General features: G+C 39.5%; 1 protein-coding gene across 1 annotated transcript in view; it reads right to left on the reverse strand.

Annotated features, from left to right (window-relative positions):
* Positions 1–22,848, reverse strand: part of LOC134753462 (ankyrin repeat domain-containing protein 50) — a 97,318-nt gene extending 74,470 nt beyond the window's left edge. The window contains exons 1-16 of the mRNA XM_063689336.1: positions 22,776–22,848; positions 22,273–22,527; positions 21,574–21,668; positions 20,541–20,710; positions 19,649–19,747; positions 17,862–18,041; positions 14,071–14,189; positions 13,320–13,450; positions 12,018–12,109; positions 10,446–10,555; positions 6,494–7,139; positions 5,670–5,780; positions 4,809–4,952; positions 4,287–4,386; positions 1,461–1,560; positions 239–361 (exon numbers count right to left, since the gene is read on the reverse strand). Of these exons, the coding sequence (XP_063545406.1) occupies positions 239–361; positions 1,461–1,560; positions 4,287–4,386; positions 4,809–4,952; positions 5,670–5,780; positions 6,494–7,139; positions 10,446–10,555; positions 12,018–12,109; positions 13,320–13,450; positions 14,071–14,189; positions 17,862–18,041; positions 19,649–19,747; positions 20,541–20,710; positions 21,574–21,668; positions 22,273–22,527; positions 22,776–22,805 (2,505 nt within the window). The 5' untranslated portion in view covers positions 22,806–22,848. The remainder of the gene's footprint in view (positions 1–238; positions 362–1,460; positions 1,561–4,286; positions 4,387–4,808; positions 4,953–5,669; positions 5,781–6,493; positions 7,140–10,445; positions 10,556–12,017; positions 12,110–13,319; positions 13,451–14,070; positions 14,190–17,861; positions 18,042–19,648; positions 19,748–20,540; positions 20,711–21,573; positions 21,669–22,272; positions 22,528–22,775) is intronic.
* Positions 22,849–23,347: the final 499 nt, after the last annotated feature.

Below are 23,347 nucleotides of genomic sequence, written 5' to 3' on the forward strand. Positions count from 1 at the left end.
TCACTTGTTTTAGTCACTCGCGCGACATGTTTCGGAGAGCCTAGGTCTCCTTTCTCAAGCACTAATAGTGCGAGCAGCGTTCACGACGACCGTGTGTTGCGTACTGCCGCTGCCGCGCGCCGCATACACATGTCGCGCGAGTGACTAAAACAAGTGAGTCTAAACCGTAAAATGATTTAATATTTTGGAAAATGTTATATTATTTAGCATCTTTTGAAAATAACAGTAATAACAGTACCTTAGTAAATCGCCGTCCATGGAATAGCCGCTGGGCCAGCCATAGATACAACCCGTTGAGCGTGCCTGGTATTTCTTTGATTTCGCGGAGCGCTATGAAGCCATCCGCCACTCCATCTAACACCTGTAGATTTTGTTTAGTTTAGACAAAGATAGATATAACTCCGTAATAGATGGATACAGTCTAAGGAAAAAACGTGCCTCGAAAATCACGAAAATTTGATTCTCGATCAGATGGCGCTACTAGTTTTGGCCTACTCTCGTATAGAGGGCGTTGACGGTTTCGTTTGTTATTTAACAATTTTAACGCATATCAGTGAAAGAACATGGGTCAAAATCATAAAAATAATTAATGCAAATAAAAAAAATCATTTATCCATATTTAAATACATTTTATCGTATTTTTATAAATCTTCATTTTTAGTTTTAAAGTGTATCGACAGATGGCAGTGAATTTACTGGGGTTACAAAATTTACTATGACAGTACCGCTCTAGTATAAGTTACTCTATGGTTTAGATAAATTATTTCTAAACAAACAGCACATTATACACTGCGGGCTTAGCACGGTAGCATTTTTATCGCCTGTCACCATGCCTGTCACGTTCTAACAAGTATGTAAGTGCAAAAGTGACAGGCATAGCGACAGGTGATAAAAATGCAACCATGCTGACACCGCTGTACTCTTTATCGGGCTCTAAAAGGTCCGTATAAGTTGGCGCTTTAATTATGTCCTAAAAACCTTTTTGATTAATTACAGATCAAAAACAACAGCAATAGTGCGTATGCGTATGTGCATTGATGATATTACACAGGGAGTTCGTTATAACAAAGAGGATATAATAGGATAGAGCGATACTGTGATAGTTAATTTTGTAGCCACAGTAAATTCACTGCCATCTATCGACACACTTTAAAACTAAAAATGAAGATGTATAAAAATACCATAAAATGTATTGATTTTTTTTAATTGCATCAATTATTTTTATATGCTTTCGACCCATCTTTCACTGATATGCGTTAAAATTGTTAAATAACAAACGAAACCGTCAACGCCATCTATACGACAGTAGGCCAAAGCTAGTAGCGCCCTCTGAACGAAAATCAAATTTTCTTGATTTTCGAGGCACGTTTTTTCCTTAGACTGTATCCATATATTACGGAGTTATATCTATCTTTGCTCGTTCTGATTCGGCATGATGAGGACTCGGATATATTATTTACCTTCTCTAGATACAGAAGGCAGCCGTCGCTCTTGATCCTGAGGTGGTCGAGCGCGGCCGCGGCGGCCGCGGCGGCGGTGGCGTCGTGCGACACGCGCGCTCTGACCAGTTCAGTTCAGTTCATTGGTAAAATAGTACATTATGATACAAGTGTGCTAAGTTGGTCATTACACACGAGGCGATATTGTGCGCGCGAGCTGTAAGCGAGCGCGCAATAAGAAAGCCTATGTGTGTAATGACCAATGCACACGCGTTTCATACGACGTTTTTCAACACACTTGCGAGAAAAAAAAAGAAACTTTCATATTAATCAAATTTGAATAGTTAAAACAGTTAGTATTGTGTGTTTCATCTGTCATACTCGTACTGCCGGCCGGCCCTCGCTCGCCCCGGCCGAATGCCGATGAAAGATGATGAAAGAAAGCCGATGTGTGTAATGACCAATGCACACGCGTTTCATACGACGTTTTTCAACACACTTGCTCAAAACGACGTTTTTATTTCACCGATTTTTGGCTAATAATCTTAGATATTAAACACGCGTGCTCTTTCAGTGTATTATTCCACTCGTGCTTTTTCATTATATGCATGGAAAGGGAACCTTCTTTAATTGGTCGGACTGGCGGGCACCGGCGCGCCCGCCCGCCCGCCGGCGGGGCGAAGGGCGGCCGGCAGTATGACAGATGCAATACACAATACTAACTGTTTTAACTATTAAAATTTGATTAATATGAGTTTCTTTTTTTTCTCGCAAGTGTGTTCAAAAACGTCGTATGAAACGCGTGTGCTTTGGTCATTACAAACATCGGCTTTCTATCGCCTCGTGTGTAGTAACCAACTTAGCACACTTGTATCATAATGTACTATTACAGGTCACACAGGTACATTTGAAATACGACAGTTATATACAATTAAATATGATTGATAAAATACATTGGTCAAAGTTTACAATTTCTTAAATAATCATCGTGCAATAGTTGTCAATACAATACTATTTTAAATAATCTCTTTCATAAAATCATCAATAGAGTAACATGCTCGGTCAAGGAGTAGACATTTAAGTTTTTTATTAAATATTGAATCGCTTTCTGTAAATTTAATGTCATTAGGAATTTTGTTGTATATTTTTGGCCCGATAACACTGAGAGACTTTCGGGACTTCGCGAGTCGTTGAGTAGGAGCATGGGCATTCTGCGGCTGTCTGCGTCGCGGGTACAGGTTTTTTTATATGCATCTAGGTTTGCTCTAACGTATTTGCATGCTTCTAATATATAAACGGCTGGCAGTGTTAATATCTTATGGGTCTTAAATAGTTCCTTGGCGGGGTGATCGAACGGTTTGTTGGAGATTACACGCAAAGCTCGTTTCTGTATTTTGAATACCTTGTCACGGTTGCCAAAACTTATAGTACAGTGTGGGGGGGGGGGGGTAAGTCAAATATATCGAGTAACAATATTCTTACCCCCGGAGTTACACACAATGTTTTTCATCACACTAGTGTAAGGTTAATCCTCTAGAACAGCCGTATTTGGCCTTAATGCAAACACCGTCTTGATTTTATAAATGTGTTTACTATAATATTCAATAATCATTAACATATAATTGTCTTTTTTTGATCGCTATCTAATTGACGTCCCACATCTTCTGTCCGCCAATTCTAACCCCTCTTTTTTCTTTTTTTTTCGATGACGTTCGAATGGCCGTTCCAATACTCGCAAATCGAGTCGCGCCAATGATTGGTAAAACGAAACCTTATTAATTGTTTTACATTATTTTAATAATAATTAGTGGTAAATCGCATAAAAAGGACGGTTCAAAAGGATTCGCTTACACTAGCGAAGAAAAAACTAAATTTTAAGCGAAATCATTCTTAAATACGGTGACATTTCAAACATTCGTCCGCCATTTTGAAATTCGGCATTCAGCCACAATTGAAAAATGTGTAAAAAAATTTTTATTGTGGTAATTAATCAAATTAAATATTTTTAAGGATAACCAAACAAAAAATAATTTGTAAGCGTCAGTATTTTCAAAGTAAAATTCATTAATACCTACTTGTTTCGTATGAATTAGTGATATAATTTAAAAAAAAGCTATAACTCACGACTGAGTTATAGATTTTTTTTTTTCAGAATCCATAACTCATGCGGGAACAATATAGGCCTTTGTCCTTCAGTACACCTACATGAAATAAGATCTTGTTCAAACAAGTGTGATGAAAAAGTAAAATATTCAATAAAACCAATTTGAATGATGATACCGCATTTTTTCTCGTCAGCTTTTCTCTATTTACCCCGTGACTGTAAACGCTACTACGCCTACTTCACTTGTTTTGCCATTATGCTCGAGGCGTTCAAGAGCTCTAACATAGAGTAACTTATACTAGAGCGGTACTGTCATAGTAAATTTTGTAACCCCAGTAAATTCACTGCCATCTGTCGACACACTTTAAAACTAAAAATGAAGATTGATAAAAATACGATAAAATGTATTTAAATATGGATAAATGATTTTTTTTATTTGCATTAATTATTTTTATGATTTTGACCCATGTTCTTTCACTGATATGCGTTAAAATGGTTAAATAACAAACGAAACCGTCAACGCCATCTATACGACAGTAGGCCAAAGCTAGTAGCGTTCTCTGAACAAGAATCAAATGTTTCGTGATTTTCTAGGCACGTTTTTTCCTTAGACTGTATCCATCTATTACGGAGTTATATCTATCTTTGGCTCTAAGGATTCGTTACTGAGTCTTATTTCTAAACTTCTTATTTTTTTATCCCAAAAACAGATACTATTGAGAACATTAGACTGATATGTTTACCTGAGTCTAGGCTCCGTATCTAGTCTGGACAGTACATATCTCTGAACGTCAGCCGACACGTGAGCTCGCTGGAGCTCATCCAAAGTTATCTTCCTGAATCCTGTGAGCAAAGAAATATTATTACTTAAAATTAAATGTTTTTACAACAAAAAATGTTATTTGGAAGAAAAAGAATCGCTCATAAAGTTACCGGGATGAATGAAAAACCGGCCAGTACAGCAACAGCGACATCTAGGGGACAGTTGCGTCAACTTCATCTTACTCTTAACTTAACATTAGACTTTCAACTTTACGTCCATGACACTAAGGTTGATAATCTATAAAGTAGGAGTTAGACGTGTTGGTAAAAAAAAACTACAATTGTTACTTTTAACACGACGTCGACACATCGTTAGCGCGATGTAGAAAACGCCACGACCAGTTCAGCGCCATCTAGCGGACGATTGCGTCAACTTTACCTTTACCCTTGAACATTTGTTTTGAACTTTATGCCAACGACTCTAGGTTGAAAGTCGCTTGTACCTGTGAACATCTTGGTGAGACTCTTGCTTTGTCTCCTGGCGCAGCAGACGAGCAGCAACCACTGAGGGAACAGGTGCTGGTGGCGAGAGAGGAGAGCGGCAACAGTACGGGACTCCGTCGTGCTGTCTCGCTCTGGCGGTTGTCCTGAGGAAAAAGAGGTAAATATAAACACTGGTAGACAAAGAGCTAGCCATGGAAAAAGGTATACCATTTTGAGAGCAACGAAACCTCACTAATTGGTCTCTGGATTGGAATCTGGCAGTTGTTAATCGGTGGAGGTGAGAGTAGCAGACCAGCAAGTACATCGTAGAATAAAATAGAATTTATTAACACCTCATTCTTCGTCTATATGCAATTGAGTTTACAACCCTTTGCTGACCTACCTCTCTGGCCACCACCGATGAAATGCTGCCATTTTATAAAACTAAAATGTTACTTGGGACAACTAACCATCGAGTTCTTCATCAATAGCGTCCGCCAACAAAAATAAGCAATGCTTCGGCGGATCTATCTCCAGCAGCGGGAATAATAAAGCCTTCTTAAAGCACTCACCCGGATTCTACTCTCTCAGTCCTCCACCGATGTAAAGCTGCCAGACGCCCGCAACCTGGCACCTATTTTCAAAATTTACCTATTTCCCTTTAGGTCTTAGTCTATGGCGTCCGCGATTTGACATATAATAGATGTTAAATGATTTATAATTAGAAAGTTAACTTTTTTTTTTATACCACGTCGGTGGCAATCAAGCATACGGCCCGCCTGATGGTAAGCAGTTACCGTAGCCTATGGACGCCTGCAACACCGGAGATATTACACGCGCGTTGCCGACCCTAACACTCCTTAACTGTTAAGAAAACTTACCATTTAGTCCTTCGTCAATAGCGTCCACCAACAAAAATAAGCACTGCTTCGGCGGATCTATCTCCAGCAGCGGGAATAATAAAGCCTTCTTAAAGCACTCACCCGGATTCTACTCTCTCAGTCGTCCACCGACGTAAAACTGTCAGGCGCCCGCAACCTGGCACCTATTCTCCTTTTTTTTACCTATTTCCCTTTAGGTCTTAGTCTATGGCGTCCGCGATTTGACATATAATAGATGTTAAATGATTTATAATTAGAAAGTTAACTTTTTTTTTATACCACGTCGGTGGCAACCAAGCATACGGCCCGCCTGATGGTAAGCAGTTACCGTAGCCTATGGACGCCTGCAACACCGGAGATATTACACGCGCGTTGCCGACCCTAACACTCCTTAACTGTTAAGAAAACTTACCATTTAGTCCTTCGTCAATAGCGTCCACCAACAAAAATAAGCACTGCTTCGGCGGATCTATCTCCAGCAGCGGGAATAATAAAGCCTTCTTAAAGCACTCACCCGGATTCTACTCTCTCAGTCGTCCACCGACGTAAAACTGTCAGGCGCCCGCAACCTGGCACCTATTCTCCTTTTTTTTACCTATTTCCCTTTAGGTCTTAGTCTATGGCGTCCGCGATTTGACATATAATAGATGTTAAATGATTTATAATTAGAAAGTTAACTTTTTTTTTATACCACGTCGGTGGCAATCAAGCATACGGCCGGCCTGATGGTAAGCAGTTACCGTAGCCTATGGACGCCTGCAACACCGGAGATATTACACGCGCGTTGCCGACCCTAACACTCCTTAACTGTTAAGAAAACTTACCATTTAGTCCTTCGTCAATAGCGTCCACCAACAAAAATAAGCACTGCTTCGGCGGATCTATCTCCAGCAGCGGGAATAATAAAGCCTTCTTAAAGCATTCATCCGGATTCTTCTCCAAATTGTGAGGCAATAACGCTTGCTGTATCTCCGGTTCCGATAATAACTTATCATAATAAGCATTTGCTATTAAAGTCCTTGGACTGACTGGTAAAGAAGGTATCGGCGGTGGATCATCCTCTTTTTTCTCACGTTCTAAAACATTCTGATATTCAGGCAACTCTTTGACTTCTTTAGATTTTTGCGGCGAGTTTTCAACAGAATTAGGTTTAAGCTCACTCTTATTTGGATATTTGAAGTTGGCCACTGGTATTCTCGATTTAGGAGGGCTATTAGATTTTTCGTTTTCGCTGTTACTATCAGTTTTCTGCTCTGTAGATAAAGATTTCTGTAGTGCGCTGGGTTTTTTCTCATTAAGCGGTTCTGAGCTTTGACGAAGTAATCTTGAGTTGCGTATTTCTTTGGATTGGCGTTGGGAAATGTTGCGTAGGAACACGTTTTCGTGGTTTTCGTATAGGGGGTTCTCTTTTTCGTCTGTTGCGAAAGGGTTGGTGGTTTTTACGCTGGAACGGGGTAGGATTTCTGGCACCTGAAAGAAAAAAGTTTTTTTTACTGGTGACCGAAGAGCTGGCGGCTTCCTCGCACAACGTTTAACATTGCGATACAGCGAGGAAATGCTGCCAGCATCCTTGGTACAATGCCTCAAGGGCTTAAAATTAAGCTAGTTATTAATTTCGTTTACGTAGTACTGCTGTATATATCTTGTATGTTTATCTAGTTAGTATACTATGGAACGAGCAAAATTTCACTCCAGAGAGGAGTATCGGAAAACATCACGTACTTATTGTTATTTTCCGAGAGAATGTTATAATTGCGAGAAAGCTGAAAGTAATAGGTATTAGAAGTATTAGACTTAAGTCTTAAATAGAAAGAAACTTGAGGGTTACATTTTTTTTTGTATGAGTTAAGATTATGGAACTTTCTTTTCTGAACTTTTGTGACCCTTAAGGTTACTTTTTATAAATCTAAATCATGTCACATGATCAAAAATCTCACGTGAGATTTGGGGAGAAAAGTTCAAGCTAAATCTTACTTACCAAATAAAACGGGGGTTAAAAATCATCAAAATCAACCCCAAATCAATCAAGTTTTATAAAAAGTAAGCTTAAGGGTCACAAACGTTCAGGAAAGAAAGTTGTATAATCTTAACTCATACTAAAAAAAAACTTGACCCTCAATTTTCTTTTGACGATATTGAACCTCATCTCTAATAAAGGCTAATAGGGGATATTACTGCAATGTTCTGTCACCAGAGTGCAGCACTAGCCTTTTTAGTAAACCATAGAGTAACTTATACATATTGTACCTTTAACAGGCTTTTCAGAGATAATAAAATATGACATTGATGCATCAAGGCGGTTTGTTTACAGGGGACCTAATACCGGGAAACGCGAATCCGAAATTTCGCTATCTGCCTCTTTATCGCTCGAATCACACGTTTCGTGGGATTGATTCTGTCTTCTGCTAAGGCCCACGTATGCAGGGGTTTCAGAAGGGAGTATGTTCCTGGATGGAATGAACTTAGTGAACAGCTCTACAAAGACTACCAAAAAACTGGGGATAGCTCGATCGGCACTGAACTTCTAGTCACCTTGGACGAAAACCGCTCCAACAAATGGAGGAATACTGTCCAATCCATGGACTTCAGGCGCTCAAGCCGTAAAGCATGGAGGGTGTTAAACAGGCTTTCTGGGAAACAGTCATCGTCGGGTTCTCTACCTGCAATCTACCCAAATCAAATAGCAAACCGGTTAGTTTCTGTGTCCAGAGCAAAAGGAGACAAGCTGGAGACAAAAAAGGTTAAGAAAAAGTGGCAACAGCTGAAGGCCGAGCATAAATCTGACCCCGGCCTGTCAAAACCCTTCACAGTGGACGAAGTCAAACTAGCCATCAAAGGTCTTCAGCCTGGAAAAGCAGCAGGAGTCGATGAAATTTACAACGAATTTCTCATAAATCTGGGCTCTCATGCTATAAAGTGGTTGTCTTTATTTTTCTCCGAAATTCTGAAGTCCAATAAACTACCTAGGTTATTCACAGAATCCAAAGTGATCGCATTACTGAAGCCAGGAAAGAATGACGATGATCCCTCTAGTTATCGCCCCATAGCTCTACTAAGTAATGTTTATAAACTTCTGGAAAGAGTCTTGCTGAAACGAATAGCGCCGCTCATAGACAACATTATTCCAGTGGAGCAAGCGGGTTTTAGATCCGGGCGCAGCTGTACAGATCAAGTTCTAGCATTAACCACTCACATAGAGACGGGATACCAAAATGGACTTAAATCTGGGGCAGTTTTTATCGACTTAACAGCAGCGTACGATACGGTATGGAGAGAGGGGCTGCTCTACAAACTTTTAGTTGCAGTCCCTAACTTAGAAATCGTTCAACTTATATCAAGTATGCTTTCTCAACGACGGTTCCGCATTCACTTGGGTTCCAAGGTCAGCAAAGTGAAGAAGCTGAACAACGGGCTGCCACAGGGCTCTGTACTAGCCCCTACCTTGTTCAATCTGTACATCCACGACCTGCCTCCTACTCGGGCTCGTAAATTTATATACGCCGACGATATTTGCCTTGTCACGCAGCATAAGACTTTTAGCAACCTGGAGCGGACATTAACGCAGGACATGGTTACACTAGCAAGGTATTTCAAAGCTTGGCGCCTCACACCTAGCACAAGTAAGACCGAAACATGCTGTTTCCACCTACACAACCAACTGGCAAACCGCGAGCTCAAAGTTTCTCTTGACGGTTCGACCCTGAGACACAATTCTACTCCAAAATACCTCGGTGCCATCCTTGACCGCTCTCTAACCTTCAAAGAACATCTCACTTGTACTGGACGTAAACTACAAACGCGCAACAACATCATTCACAAATTAACTGGAACATCCTGGGGAGCAAATGCCAACACTCTGCGTACATCTGCCTTATCGCTGGTGTATTCCTCAGCTGAGTATTGCGCGCCGGTCTGGCTGGGCAGTGTTCACACTAACAAAGTCGATACGGAGCTAAACAAAACTATGCGGCTCATATCTGGCACACTGCGATCTACCCCATGCCACTGGCTCCCGGTTCTTTGTGGGATCCTGCCGCCTGATTTGCGAAGGAAGGATGCGCTTGTGAAAGAGTCTCGCAAAATTAGGGAAAACCTAAATCTACCAATACACAGCGAATTCACGCACCCTGTAAATAGTCGCCTGAAGTCCAGGAACCCTCCCTACAGTATTGCGTCAACTCTTTCACAGGGAGACTACAACGCTAACAGGGAGTGGACGCAACAATGGACTACTGCAATGGCTGGAAAGTTTGGATCGGGGATTGTTCCGGGTAAGAAAATAGATGGATTTGAGCTGCCGAGGCGGACATGGTGTAACCTTAATAGATTGCGCACCGGCCACGGTCGCTGTGCCCTATATAAATATCGTTGCGGGTGGGTGGAGTCTCCTGCATGTCACTGTGGTGCCGACGAACAGAGTATGCGACATATTTTCCAAGAGTGCCCATCTACTCGATATACTGGAGGCCCCCCGGAAGACCTGATAAAACTGAACGACGAAGCTATCAAGTGGATTAATTCTCTGGAGTTAGATTTATGATTTCTCTGTATCTGTATATATTAACATAATGCCATACGATTAAATAAAAATAAAATCGCTCGAATATGCAAGTGACAGAGAAGTTAAATAACGAAATTTCGATTTTCTTGTTTCGCGATCGCGATAGACCTTCAGATTGTGTATTGTGGTAGTGGCGCCCCCTACGCAGAGTTTCGCGTAATATTCCCTACTGGTTTGTTAATATTTAGTAATAGTTATTGAACTCCATTACTCACATTGTCAGCGCTAGTATCGGCCATAGAGTCTGTATACGTTTCTCGCTCGTGGATGCGATCGATCGTGCGCGCGCGCCGCCCGCCGCCATCTTCTTCGTCCGTTCGTTGGTCTGCTCACAAAATGTGTCGTTTACAAGCAAAAGGTACCACATTGTCGCTTGCCAAAAGAACGTTTTGACAAGTTATTCGTATAGAGATACAAACAAATTTCGTCCTTATGGTTAGCGACAAAGTGGTACCTTTTATTAAAAAACGTCACAAACGTGACGTTTTCAACCAAAAGGTACCACATTGTCGATAAGGTTGATTTCTAATTGAAGCTATATAGAAATAGCGCCTTACTGACAAGCGACAATAAGTACCCTTTTGGTTGAAAATGGCACAAATATTAAATTAACGTGCATAACATTTGGTGATTTTCACTCTACAGCGAAGTTTGTTCACCCTTCTTCGTGCCTTGAAACCCTAGGAACGCTCAAGATTGCACTTTTTGAAGCAGTTGTTGTTTACCCATCATCAAAACTAAACCAAGAGCGTAGTAAGTATTTAAAGTTATATTGTGCATTTTCCATGATTAATAAAAAAATAAATACACTTTCAATGTGTTTGGGTTAGCGTTGTTCATATTCCAAAAATTTTGCGATGTGACAGACGGACAGGGTCGCACCATAAGGGTTCCTTTTGTACCTTTTGGTGCGGAACCCTAAAAAAATGGAATCTTAAGTGTTACGAAGGTTTCAAGTCATGAGAGGTGAATAAATTATACTGCCGAGTAAAAGAGAACATTTTTTACCACGACAAATATACCAGATGTAAAACATAACAAATCTAATCTTAATTTACTTCTTCTTCTCTTCCTTATTTCCTGTTACCCCCTGCTGGGGTAACAGGAAATGAAGCAGGGAGTGGGTTTCATTTATTTAAACAGATAAAATAGAACTTCACCCACTGATTTCAAATTCAATCATAGTATTCTAGATTTTATGTCATTGCTATAAGGTTGTTTATTTGTTGTAATGTACCTATGTAAGTATCTATGTATGTACAGTCGCCATCAGATATATCGGAGCGGTCGAGGTGCTCAAAAATATCTAAACACCATTGACAATAGAGGCGTGTTCAGATATTTGTGAGCACCTTGGCCGCTCTGATATATCTGATGGCGACCGTACACTATGTTTATCAAGAAACAAATTGCTTCATCCATACTAATGTTATAAATGCGAAAGTCTGTCTGTCTGTCTTTCTGACTGTGGGTTCCCTTTTCACGCTTAAACCGCTGAACCGATTTAGACGAAATTTGGCATAGAGATAGGTTGAGTCCCTGAGAAGGACATAGGATAGCTTTTATCCCGAAAATCATCCCTTAAGAAAGTAAAAAGCGGGGTAAATTGAAATAATTAACGAAGTGCCTGCTAATTTGTGTGCATAATATGCTCAAATTTAGATTGCTATGAGATATTTTCCAGGCGCTATTTTTACTCTAGCTGCGGTTACTAAGTCCACGCAGACGAAGTCGCGGGCAAAAGCTAGTTCATTATAAAACAGGTCCCTCAAAGCAAAGATACGAACCTTCGCTATCAGCCAGGAGAGGTTTACAGCTTTCTTCGCCATCGTCACCAAGCTCTTGGAACTTGCTGATAAAACGTTCTTCGGAATTGCGTCTGTCGATGAAAAGCATAATTAATTACCTATTACTTCTATCGTTGTCTAAGTCCTTAAAATTACTAAACTTTTTTTCTTTAACTTTTACTTGTATAAATTCTCAATCGAAAGAAAATCACATTGTGTTTACGTGTTTAGATAGCTAATGCGCAACCTAACAACGGAGCTGCAGCTGATGTACACGAGGCTTCATTGTACACCTCCTTTAAGAGTCCCCGGCAAGCTCGGTTCTCCATACAAACGTAGTTACGCTCTCATTTTAAATCGACTAGCTAAAGTGCTCAGAAACTTTGTACTTACAATAGGATAAGGTATGTATATCTATGTCTGTTTATGTAGTTTTAGACACCATAGTAAAAAAAAAGCGAATTTAAGTTTTTCATATAAAACTTGTTTTTGCTCTACTTCGTTTGTTTTATAAACTGGAGCTATATAAACTTATTACAGACCTAAATATACCTCATGTTATTGTATGTGCAAAGTTTCATTACAATCCAACACTTAGGTTTAAAATGAGAAGGAAACTCCGTTTGTATGGGAAGGTGAAATTCGGCCGAGCTTGCCGGGGACTAAGTCCTTAAACTTTTTTTCTTTAGCTTTTGCTTGTATAAATTCACAATCGAAAGAAAATCACATTGTGTTTAGGTAGGTAATGCGCAACTTAACAACGGAGCTGCAGCTGATGTACACGAGGCTTCATTATACACCTCCTTTAACCACTACAGTTATCATTATCAGTGATAATTTATCACATGTTAAGAGTTTGGTCACAGAACTCTTTTACAGGTTTTTTGTTTATAAGTTTTATATGTGGTTTTCCATCAGAGAAGGGTCCTTATGCAATAAGGACCTTTTTATCTGAATTTCTATTGGAATTTCAGATGGAAAGGACCTTATTGTACTTGAAGCATACGGACCTTTCTGTGATGGAAAGCCACATAATCTTTTCCTTTCTCATCGCTTGTGTCAGATCGAAAGTGGCAAGATGCCTGTCTCAGAATTTGCATATGCAGACAAGTAAATTTTCTTAAAAAGTCACCCATTTTCATAGCTTCTGAGTGTAAATGTGTCGTTTTCAAACACAATTTAAGGTACCACATTGTCGCTTGTCATAAGGAGGCTCTAACAGAAAGATACAAGCAATTTTCGTCCTTATGGTAAGCGACAATGTGGTACCTTTTGATTGAAAACGAAACAATTGTTCCTCACCCGTCACAGTCCCTCGGAGATGCATCTCTCTCGCTCGTGTCAGCGCGGGGGCGGCGCGACGATTGGCTCAAAATCTGCATAGCCAGGGAGCGGATGAATTCGCCTGGACGAAGGCTGCTTTCGCTGTGCCCCTGAAAATTTATGTAATAATTATGTAAACCCTAAAGAAACTATCGTTATACTGAGAAGTCTTATATCCATTGAGACTTTAGCTTGTTTAGTAATGACTCGTTTGCTTTGTCCACGGCACGGCACCGCCGCATTTCGTGGCAGCTTTGCATTTCGTGTCACGAAATGCTGGAACAATATACCGCCTCCTCTTAGGAACTCATTGTCAGTGAATTCGTTCAAAGTGAATTACAAAAAATACATTTTAAGTGTACAGAAAAATCGTAGTTAGAAGTCTGTGCTAATTCTTTTTGTGTACTTGTGTGTTTCTTTCTTCTTTGTGGAACTAATTTTACAAATAACAAGTATGACTGTTACTGTACTGGTCAACAGTTTTTCCAGTTTTAATGTGGATCAATAATTTAACTAAAATTTTTTTTTTATTGTTATATATGATTTGTATAGCTGTTGTATTATATTTAAGTTGTATTTGTATTTGTTGCGCTCTCTCGGAAGGGTTTCCACGGAAGACTAGCGTCGGGGACCTCACAGGTTCCTTGACATGAAGCTAAGTGGAGACCATTTCATGAACGCTTTATAACCAGCAATCTAATGACCATTGATGGTAGCAATAAGTGCTTACTTGTAAGAAATGCCTGGCCAGTAGTCTTCTGTTCAGCGCCCTCTGTTGGCGAGCCTGTGGACCTTGACCGGGATCGCTTAGCTCCTGACATAGCGCAGTTTTGCCACTGCCGGCGTCCCCTGAAGTAATGATAAGATAATTTAGTTTATTTATTTATATCAATCAGACAGCACTAACAGATAAACCTTACGTGCTATTTGGCATTATATTACCTATTATCTAACATGCATTAATTACTTTTAAATAGATTCGACGGAAACAGATATGCTCTCTCAATTATAAAGCTTCCAGTGACGGTCAAGTAATTTAATAATACAATAATTGGCAAGACGAATGATTCCGTTAATTACAGTAAATAAAATAAATTTAAATTAAGGTGGTTCGATTTTCATACAAAATTCAATCTGCTTTAATTAAGGCACTACACACTATTACTACACAAATATTTGCTCATTTATCTACTTTCGAATATTCGTTTGCGCTAAATTAATAGAAAAACTTTGTTTCATACAGAAATCATACATAAATCAACGTAATTTTTTCATCAATTTTACGTATGTGTGTGTCACAAATGTCGTGTACAAATACGTTGCGTGCGGCGTTGCCACTCTATGACGTTGGCGACGTTGCCTGGCCGTCCTGGCAGGATTTGCAGTGCCGTCATGTTTAGTGCATTTTTATTTGACAGTGTTGACACTGACACATAGGGTCATGTTTATTGTGACATCAATTTGTTTGTATAAATTGAAAATGATAGCAACGCAAAGAGTATAATAATATATGTAGCAACGTCTAAATCAAGTTACAAAAATCATCGGTGTTCTGGTCCGCGAAAATCCAGAAAAATTCAGACTCAATTGAAGCGGAATTCATGATGGTGAAGTTTCGTAAGGTAGGTACAGTTTCATTCCTTCATTGTGCATTGTAATTTTCTCGTGCCGATCTTTTTAGAAAATAATTCTCACTTCTTCCGTAATGGTAGATATAAGCAGTGAACAATACCTATATAATGTAATTATTACTGTTTTGGTTGCCGAATAGTCAATGTGTCACTAACTCTAGGTTTTTTTAGGTATTGTGCAAAATGAAGAGGCATTCTTGGAAATAAAATGTTTTCCTTCATTAGCCAGAAAAAATCAGGACATCCTCACTGCAATAAAGTAAAATAAAACATTTCCTGGGGATGAAAATTATGGAATTTTGTCTATGAATGAAAAACACAATTATTACTAGGTAAGTAAATGATAACTTTATTAGAATCCATATTGTTGCTTCATCTTTCTTCCTATAACATTAGAGATTTTGTGCTATCATGATATTATTTTTCTTTCAGGTACAGGGACAACTACGGATAACAAATATGAAAAAATGTTATTTCATTTGTTGTGTGAATCCATCTACACCAACAAGACATCCACTGCTGGACATAGGCCTCCCCAGGGATCTCCACAACGATTGGTCTTGCAAGACCGACCAAAATATCGAGAAATAAATAATATAAATAAACATGATAAATATCCCGTTTTCTATAATAGTTATAATGAGAAGGCCATGCAATGTTGTTACTCACTGTACCTACTTGAATCCAAAAAAAAATATATAAAAAAAGTTTTAATTTTATTTTACAATTACTACTTTATTATTAGTACATTACGATACAAGTGCGAAAAGTAGGAAATTGGCAACGAGTGGCGATAAATTGAAACACGACCGAAGGAAGTGTTTTAATCGACACGAGTTGCGAATTACCTTTTCGCACGTGTATTTTACAACGTTTTACAGTACATAATTATGGCCCTTTACATTTTCGACATATGCACGTATTGTACTAATTACCGCACTAGGGCGGTAACGTATATGTAGCACCATATGTACTAAAAATATTTTACAGTACATATGGTGCAACTTTCTCGCCCTAGTGCGTAAAGAGCACTTTTCATGCATATGTCGAAAGTTTAAAGGGCCATATGTACTGTAAAACGTTGTACGATACACGTGCGAATAGGTAATTCGCAACTCGTGTCGGTTTAAAACACTCTGCGGTCGTGTTTTAATCTGTCGCCACTTGTTTCGAATTTTCTCTTTTCCGCACTTGTATCGTAAATAACTATTTCAAACTGCAAGGGTACGATGATAGATCTCAATTCAATATAATTTTGCAACATTTGGCATTATTAGGTTATAAATTGTATGGAGATGAAATCTATCATCGTACCCTTCCAGTTTGAAAAATACTATAGAGGCTGGGCAGTAAGGGATTGCTTTACTTGTAGAACTATATTTAGCGCTTTAAAAAAAACTGATACCTGACACTTACAAACCTGGACTTCCTTGGGCTAGTGCTACTAAGAATCGTCAGTATTCTCCATCCTTTCTGAGTTGGAAGAACCCAAAAAGGTGAGATTTGTGAAAGTCAGGTTTTCAATATATGTGGCGTTTTCAACCAAACGGGTACCTACTTATTGTTGTAATATTTCCATAAAGCTTCAAAATGAAATCAACCTAATCGACAACCGACAATGTGGTACCTTTTAGTTCAAAACGTCACATATTTTTATAAAACGTTATAAACTAAATTTATTAATAATACTGAATATCTGGGAGAAAAAGAAAACAAGTAAAAACTCAAAAATGCTCGTTTTCCCAGAGATAAGACCTAGCTAGATCGAACCCCTTACAGCAAATTTCATCGAAATCGTTAGAGCCGTTTCCGATATCACTGAAATATATTTCGGTTATATCGGAATCGGACAAGAATTCGAAGAATAGAAGGTATAAGAAACATAAGATAACACTAAAAGGACAAAAAAAAGTACCCCTGACGTACCAGTCTCGAACCCGAATCCTCTTGCACGTATTTCCACGAACATACCGCAACGCCATTGCAGCATACTTACACTGCATGAAATTGTCTACTACAAGCAATCACGCAAACACTGTTTGCATGTGTGAGTAATAGTAGGAAATAGCATGACAGAAACACTCTGTCGACTTTAAAAGTGTTTTTTACACTAATGAAGTATTCAATGTTTATTATAATAGTTCAATATTTATGTAAAGAGTGCGCTAAACATACTTTTAAGTATACAGATACCAACACTATTCCACAAAAAAATAAAACCTGAAAATTTGCGAAAGTGACGCCATCTAGCGGGGTTTAAGCTTTGGGTAACCTAGTCGAACCACCTTAAATTGGATTGAATCAATAAATTATACGTATAATAGCGAATAATGATAAATAAGAGTAAGAAAACATTTATTGCCACACATTAAAAAAGAGATATTACAGAATATATTAAAAAAAAAGGCCAAGGGCGAGTCGGACTCGCGTTCCAAGGGTTCCGTACATTACACAATTTTTAACAATGTATTTTTTTATGTGAAACGTGAGTGAAATGTCTTTAAAATAAAGAACTATTTTGTGTATTTCTTTCAAAACTTTAGACCCAGTAATATCGGAGATAAGGAGGGGGGGGGGATGGTCATTTTTTGTCTATTTTCTTTAATAACTTCTAAACTATTTATTTTAAAATTACTACAAATATATATTATCATTAGTCATAATTTGGTTTTTCTCAGAAACGCGTAACTTTTCGGGATTGCCATAAAACAAACCTAACCTAACCTATGATAATATGTGCTATTTCCTATAAAATGGGACCTTATTGTCGATGGCGCTTACGCCATTATAAACGATGCTCCGCTATAAATACAATGCCGCGCGACGCTGTGCGGCGTAAGCGCCATCGACAATAAGGTCCCTTTTCATAGAAAATGCCCCATATACGTACCCAAAATAAGCGCCCCACACGCCTTGCTAGCGGGTCGCTGCTCCAGACAATGTGCTATTTTTTGAAACGCCCACTCGCGACAGAAAAACCTCCTCTTGTCTGCGGATATAGTCTCGGAGACGCGGTGCGCTGATGATGATTTGCGAACTGGTCGCGACGACGGTGGGGTTAGAGGGATTGCTGGGAAAAGAAAAGCATTTAGGTGATTACAACGCGGAATGTGGTTGAAAACTCACAGATTATACATGGTATAGATCGAATCATATCAACTGAGCTATAATGCACTTACCTGTACTAACAATGGCATTGTATTATTACAATACTATTATCTGCTTTTGTTCTCGTAGCCGCCAACCAGTTACTTACAAAATAAGTTAGAAGTGCATTGCATGTATATTTAATTTTTAGCCTTATTCCTTGTTGAATGGGGTTAAAATGGTCTAAAAACATGTTGTAGCAAATGGTTCTCTACAGAGTGATTTGGTTTTGGGTGTCGACGGTTGTAAAATGCAAATAAAGTTATGTTAGCCATTATTTAGTTAGTGTATTTTGTAGCCTATTGTTAAAAAATAGAGTCGTTAATCTATACTAACATTTCAAGGCGGCTATAATCTGCTTTTACTACGAGGTAGTTATTCTAATTTGTGGTTTACCACTCAATGGCATTGTATTCTTGAGACTCTTTGAGTAAACAGGTAAGTGCATTAGCTCAATTGATATGATTCCATCTATACCAACTGTCAGGAATCCGAAAAGGTAGCTCAGATCGGGCTAGCGATCCGGTGGTCGTGGGTTCAAGTCCCACCGAAGACAGTGAGTTTTTCCACTTTTAATTTGTTTCTAAGCTGAATCTAGTAGTAATCCAGATTCGAATCTAGTGTCGGACCAAGCTAATTCTGCATGGCGTTCATAATGACACTCCCTCACTTTGATCAAAGAAATTAAGTAGACATAGAGTACTCACTCCATACATCGGTTTTGTTACCAAAAAGACTATTATTTTCGTAGTCGACATCTAGTGTCAAGTAGCCATTGTAGGCTGCTACTCGACAATAGATGTCACCTGTGTCGCGACTGACGAAAATTGTATTGCTCAACAATTTACAGCTAATATTATAAGCAGAGTGGTTACTGAGTGGGACCCACGGAACACCATAGACGGGTGCAGGTCGGGGTTCAGGCAGACCGGAGATGGCGGGACGACTTGGACGCATTCTACCCCAAATGGTGGTCAAACGCCGATGACAGGGTCGAGTGGAAAAAACGAGGGGAGGCCTTTGCCCAGCAGTGGGACACCAAAGTAGACAAGAAGGAGTTGAAAATAGAGTTCCGGTTAATCCGGTTATAATATTAGCTGAAAATCGTCGAGCAATTAGACTTTCCGTTCGCCGCGACATCTATTGTCGAGTAGCAGCCGCTACTTGACGCTAGATGTCGTTTTGGTAACAAAACTGGTATATGAAGTGAGCACTCTATGTCTTCTTAATACTCTTTGCTTTAATCTAGTACATGTTTTCCTTAGTACATCTATTTTAGTTTTTATATTCATTGAGTTTATTATTCATACTCTCTCTTCATGCTCTAAACTTACCAGAACGTAAGAAAGGTATCGGCCGCCCGCCATTGACCTGGTGGTCTAACATAGAGAGAGACCTCAAGAAAACCCAATTGCCAAAACCGACAATCCAGGACCGACGGGCCTGGCGCAGAAATGTGAGGAGACCCGACCTCAGATAACGGGAGCAGGGACGGACAAAGAAGAAGAAGAGTTTATTATTCATACTCACCATCGAACTCCAAATCCCTCTCCCTGTCTCTATCTCTGTCCTTGTCTCGCTCGCGCCGGTGCTCTCTCGGTTCTCTCTCTCTTTCACGCTCAAGAAAACCTGTAATGAAATAAAAATGTAGCTAGAGTTAGACCATGATAAGTCTGCAACGATTTTGATGTGCAGTAAAAGTGTGAAATTATGACGTACCTATAAAATAAGTAAATAACACTTGCACTGCGTCTAACTCTAGCTACAATGTGTGAAACACAATACACAGAAAAAATAGCTCAGATTGTTATGGCTGTAGCGCCTGGCGGGTATGAACACGTTAGTTTTCTGACTTTTCTGACAGTTGACAGCTGTCAAAATGTATTATATCATCCCATGAAAGGTCACATTTTTCTTACGCTTTTTGTCGTTCCATATATTTTCCCACTACGCACTTCGCACACATATGTGGTATTTTCTATAAAAAGGGACCTTATTGTCGATGGCGCTTACGCCATTATAAACGATGCTCCGATATAAATACAATGCCGCGCGACGCTGTGCGGCGTAAGCGCCATCGACAATAAGGTCCCTTTTCATAGAAAATGCCCCATATACTATACAGGGTGGCTAAAAAATAAGTGCATTCCCGTTGCCAGGAAGGTTTTGGGATTATACTGAGCAACTTTTACTATGGAACCAACCCCGAAATCGCGAAAAAAAATTTGGCTGTTTCATACATTTTGGCTGGTCCATTTTCTATGGTAGGGAAAAATGTTTTTACGCGATTTCGGGGTTGGTCCCATAGTAAAAGTTGCTCAGTATAATCCCAAAACTTCCCTGGCAACGGGAATGCACTTATTTTTTGCCACCCTGTATAGGATACTATTTAAATATAAAAAACGAGTATGTGTTTTCTCACCATCAAACTCATCACGTTCCCTGTCTCTATCCCTGTCCTTGTCTCTCTCGCGCCGATGCTCCCTCTCCCGTTCCCTGTCCCGCTCTCTCTCGAAACCTCGGTGCCGTTCGGTTGGTGTTCTGTCGTGGCCGCGATCGCGAGATATCGCGTTCTCGTTTAGCGGTAGAGATCTGTGAGAAAAAATTAAATTAAAATCATACATACATACATACATATAATCACGCCTATTTCCCGGAGGGGTAAGCAGAGACCATGGATTTCCACTAGCTACGATCCTGACATACCTCTTTCGCTTCCTTCACTTTCATAACATTCCTCATACACGCTCGCCGGTTTAGGGTGCTCTTGACCTGGCCTTTCTTCACGATTTCCCCGATCTGATCAGAGAAAGTCCGCCGAGGTCTGCCCCTTCCAACTCCCGCTTCTACCTCTCCCTTATATACTCTCTTTGTTAGCCTTCGTTCACTCATTCTTTCCACGTGTCCAAACCATCTCAACATACCTTTCTCAATTTTTGTCACTACATCTTCGTTCAGTCCACACTTTTCCCTTATCACACTGTTCCTAATTCTATCTTGTAACCACACCACCACACTTCTCAACGCTCTCATTTCCACTGCATTCACTTGGCTCTGATGCCTCTTCTGCCATACCCAACTTTCGCTACCATACATAAATTTATTACATTTGTGTAATTAAAATCAATTTTCGTAAAAGCCTTTATCGCCCACTGTACTTTCTTTACTGTTGTACTTGGACACAGCCACAATGAAAGTAGAAAAAGGCGGCAAATTAAAAAAAAAACGGTCAAGTGCGAGTTGCGCTCGCCTACCGAGGGTTCCATACTTTTTAGTATTTGTTGTTATAGCGGCAACAGAAATACATCATCTGTGAAAATTTAAACTGTCTAGCTATCACGGTTCATGAGATACAGCCTGGTGACAGACAGACGGACAGTGGAGCCTTTGTAATAGGGTCCCGTTTTTGGCGTGGTTTTGGCATCCTATTTTTTTTAAAGTTAGTGATGTATTACCTCAAATTGACTCTGTGTTCGGCTTGCCTCACCGCCGAGTGTCTGTGTTGCTGCTGTCTTATGCTCACTTGGTTTTGCCTCAAATATGCCTCCACCTGGAAAACACAATTAAACGTTTATGTAAAAAACCGGACAAGTGCGAGTCGGACTCGCCCACCGAGGGTTCCGTACTTTTTAGTATTTGTTGTTATAGCGGCAACATCATCTGTGAAAATTTTGCTGTTGCTTTGGGCGAAAGATCGCTAGTTCGAATCCAGCTCAAAGCAATAATTTATGTTTATTTTTAAATCCCGATGTCCTTTTTAAAGGACAAAATCAAATCTAATTTTGAACTATAATGAGATCAAAGAACCACTTCAGTTCACTTCAAATATATTCAGTGCGTATAAGACTGCGATTCTATTGTCATTTTTGAACTTTGAACTGTAGTCGTCACTCTTGTAAAAACTAGTGCCTGTGCCAATTCATGGGATTGCCAGACGGACCCCGGCTCTTTGCCAGGCCAAGATGATGACCCTTTGCTTAATAGGTTCAAAACTGGGGCATATTCTATGAAAAGGGACCTTATTGTCGATGGCGCTTACGCCGCACAGCGTCGCGCGGCATTGTATTTATATCGGAGCATCGTTAATAATGGCGTAAGCGCCATCGACAATAAGGTCCCTTTTTATGGAAAATACCACAACTATGCTACATTACCTTTCCATCATTCGTCTCCGCTCGTTGCGTCTTTCTTCTCTCCCCCCTTTCCCCTCTCTCCCCCCTTTCCCTCTCCCTCTCCACCCTCCTCTCCTTCTTCTCTTTATCCATTTTCACCTCCAGAGGAGCGTTGAGAAGTTGGAAGTTGCCCCCGTTGTTATAGTTGAGGGGGTCGAAATCGGTCCGTGCCAAGTTTTGGGGGCGTTCTCGGGTGCTCACCGGTTTCGGTTTTCGATATTGTGATTTTGGTACTACCTGAAAAATAAAATGGGGGTTTTGTATTTTTTTAGAAGTCAAAACAGCTACATTCTTAACTTCTATTCGCTGACTACGTGACTGGTGCTGCTCTCATTTTGTCGGCTTTTCTACGAAATGTTGGAGTAAGTATATCTAGAGGTTTAGCTTTGGTCTTGCTGAGTGGCCTAAAAAAGGTCCGAGATCATTTATACCGATTATATAAAATATTATTAGGGATTTTTAAAGTAAGATTAATAGAAACCCACCTGACTATAGATTGGCATGTGATTGGACATCTTACGCTAGCTTTGGTAAATATATCTAGAGGTTTAGCTTTGGTCATTGCTGAGTGGCCTAAAAAGGCCCGAGATCATTTATACCGATTATATAAAATGTTATTAGGGATTTTTAAAGTAAGATTAATAGAAACCCACCTGACTATAGATTGGCATGTGATTGGACATCTTACGCTAGCTTTGGTAAATATATCTAGAGGTTTAGCTTTGGTAATTGACAGTACGATGGAGGAACGATAGGCAGCATATCACAGGGGCTATAATGGCTGCGGTTATCTGGAACAAGGAGAAAAGTTTATGTTAAAACGGGTGCATAGCATATTCAACTATTAATAATACAAAAAAAAAGAAATACTTTGACATTGACATAATTGTATACATAGTTTTTTTTTTATTATTGTTTTTAACTGTAATTTATTGTAATTTCTAATTGCATTGATTAATAATTCCTAACTTGATAATTGTAAATGTATATACCTATTGACTTTATTGTAATTCATTTAGATCAAATGTTGACAGTATATCAATACCAATAAATAAAT

The sequence above is a fragment of the Cydia strobilella genome, chromosome 27 (assembly GCF_947568885.1).
Source record: "Cydia strobilella chromosome 27, ilCydStro3.1, whole genome shotgun sequence".
NCBI lineage: Eukaryota > Metazoa > Arthropoda > Insecta > Lepidoptera > Tortricidae > Cydia > Cydia strobilella.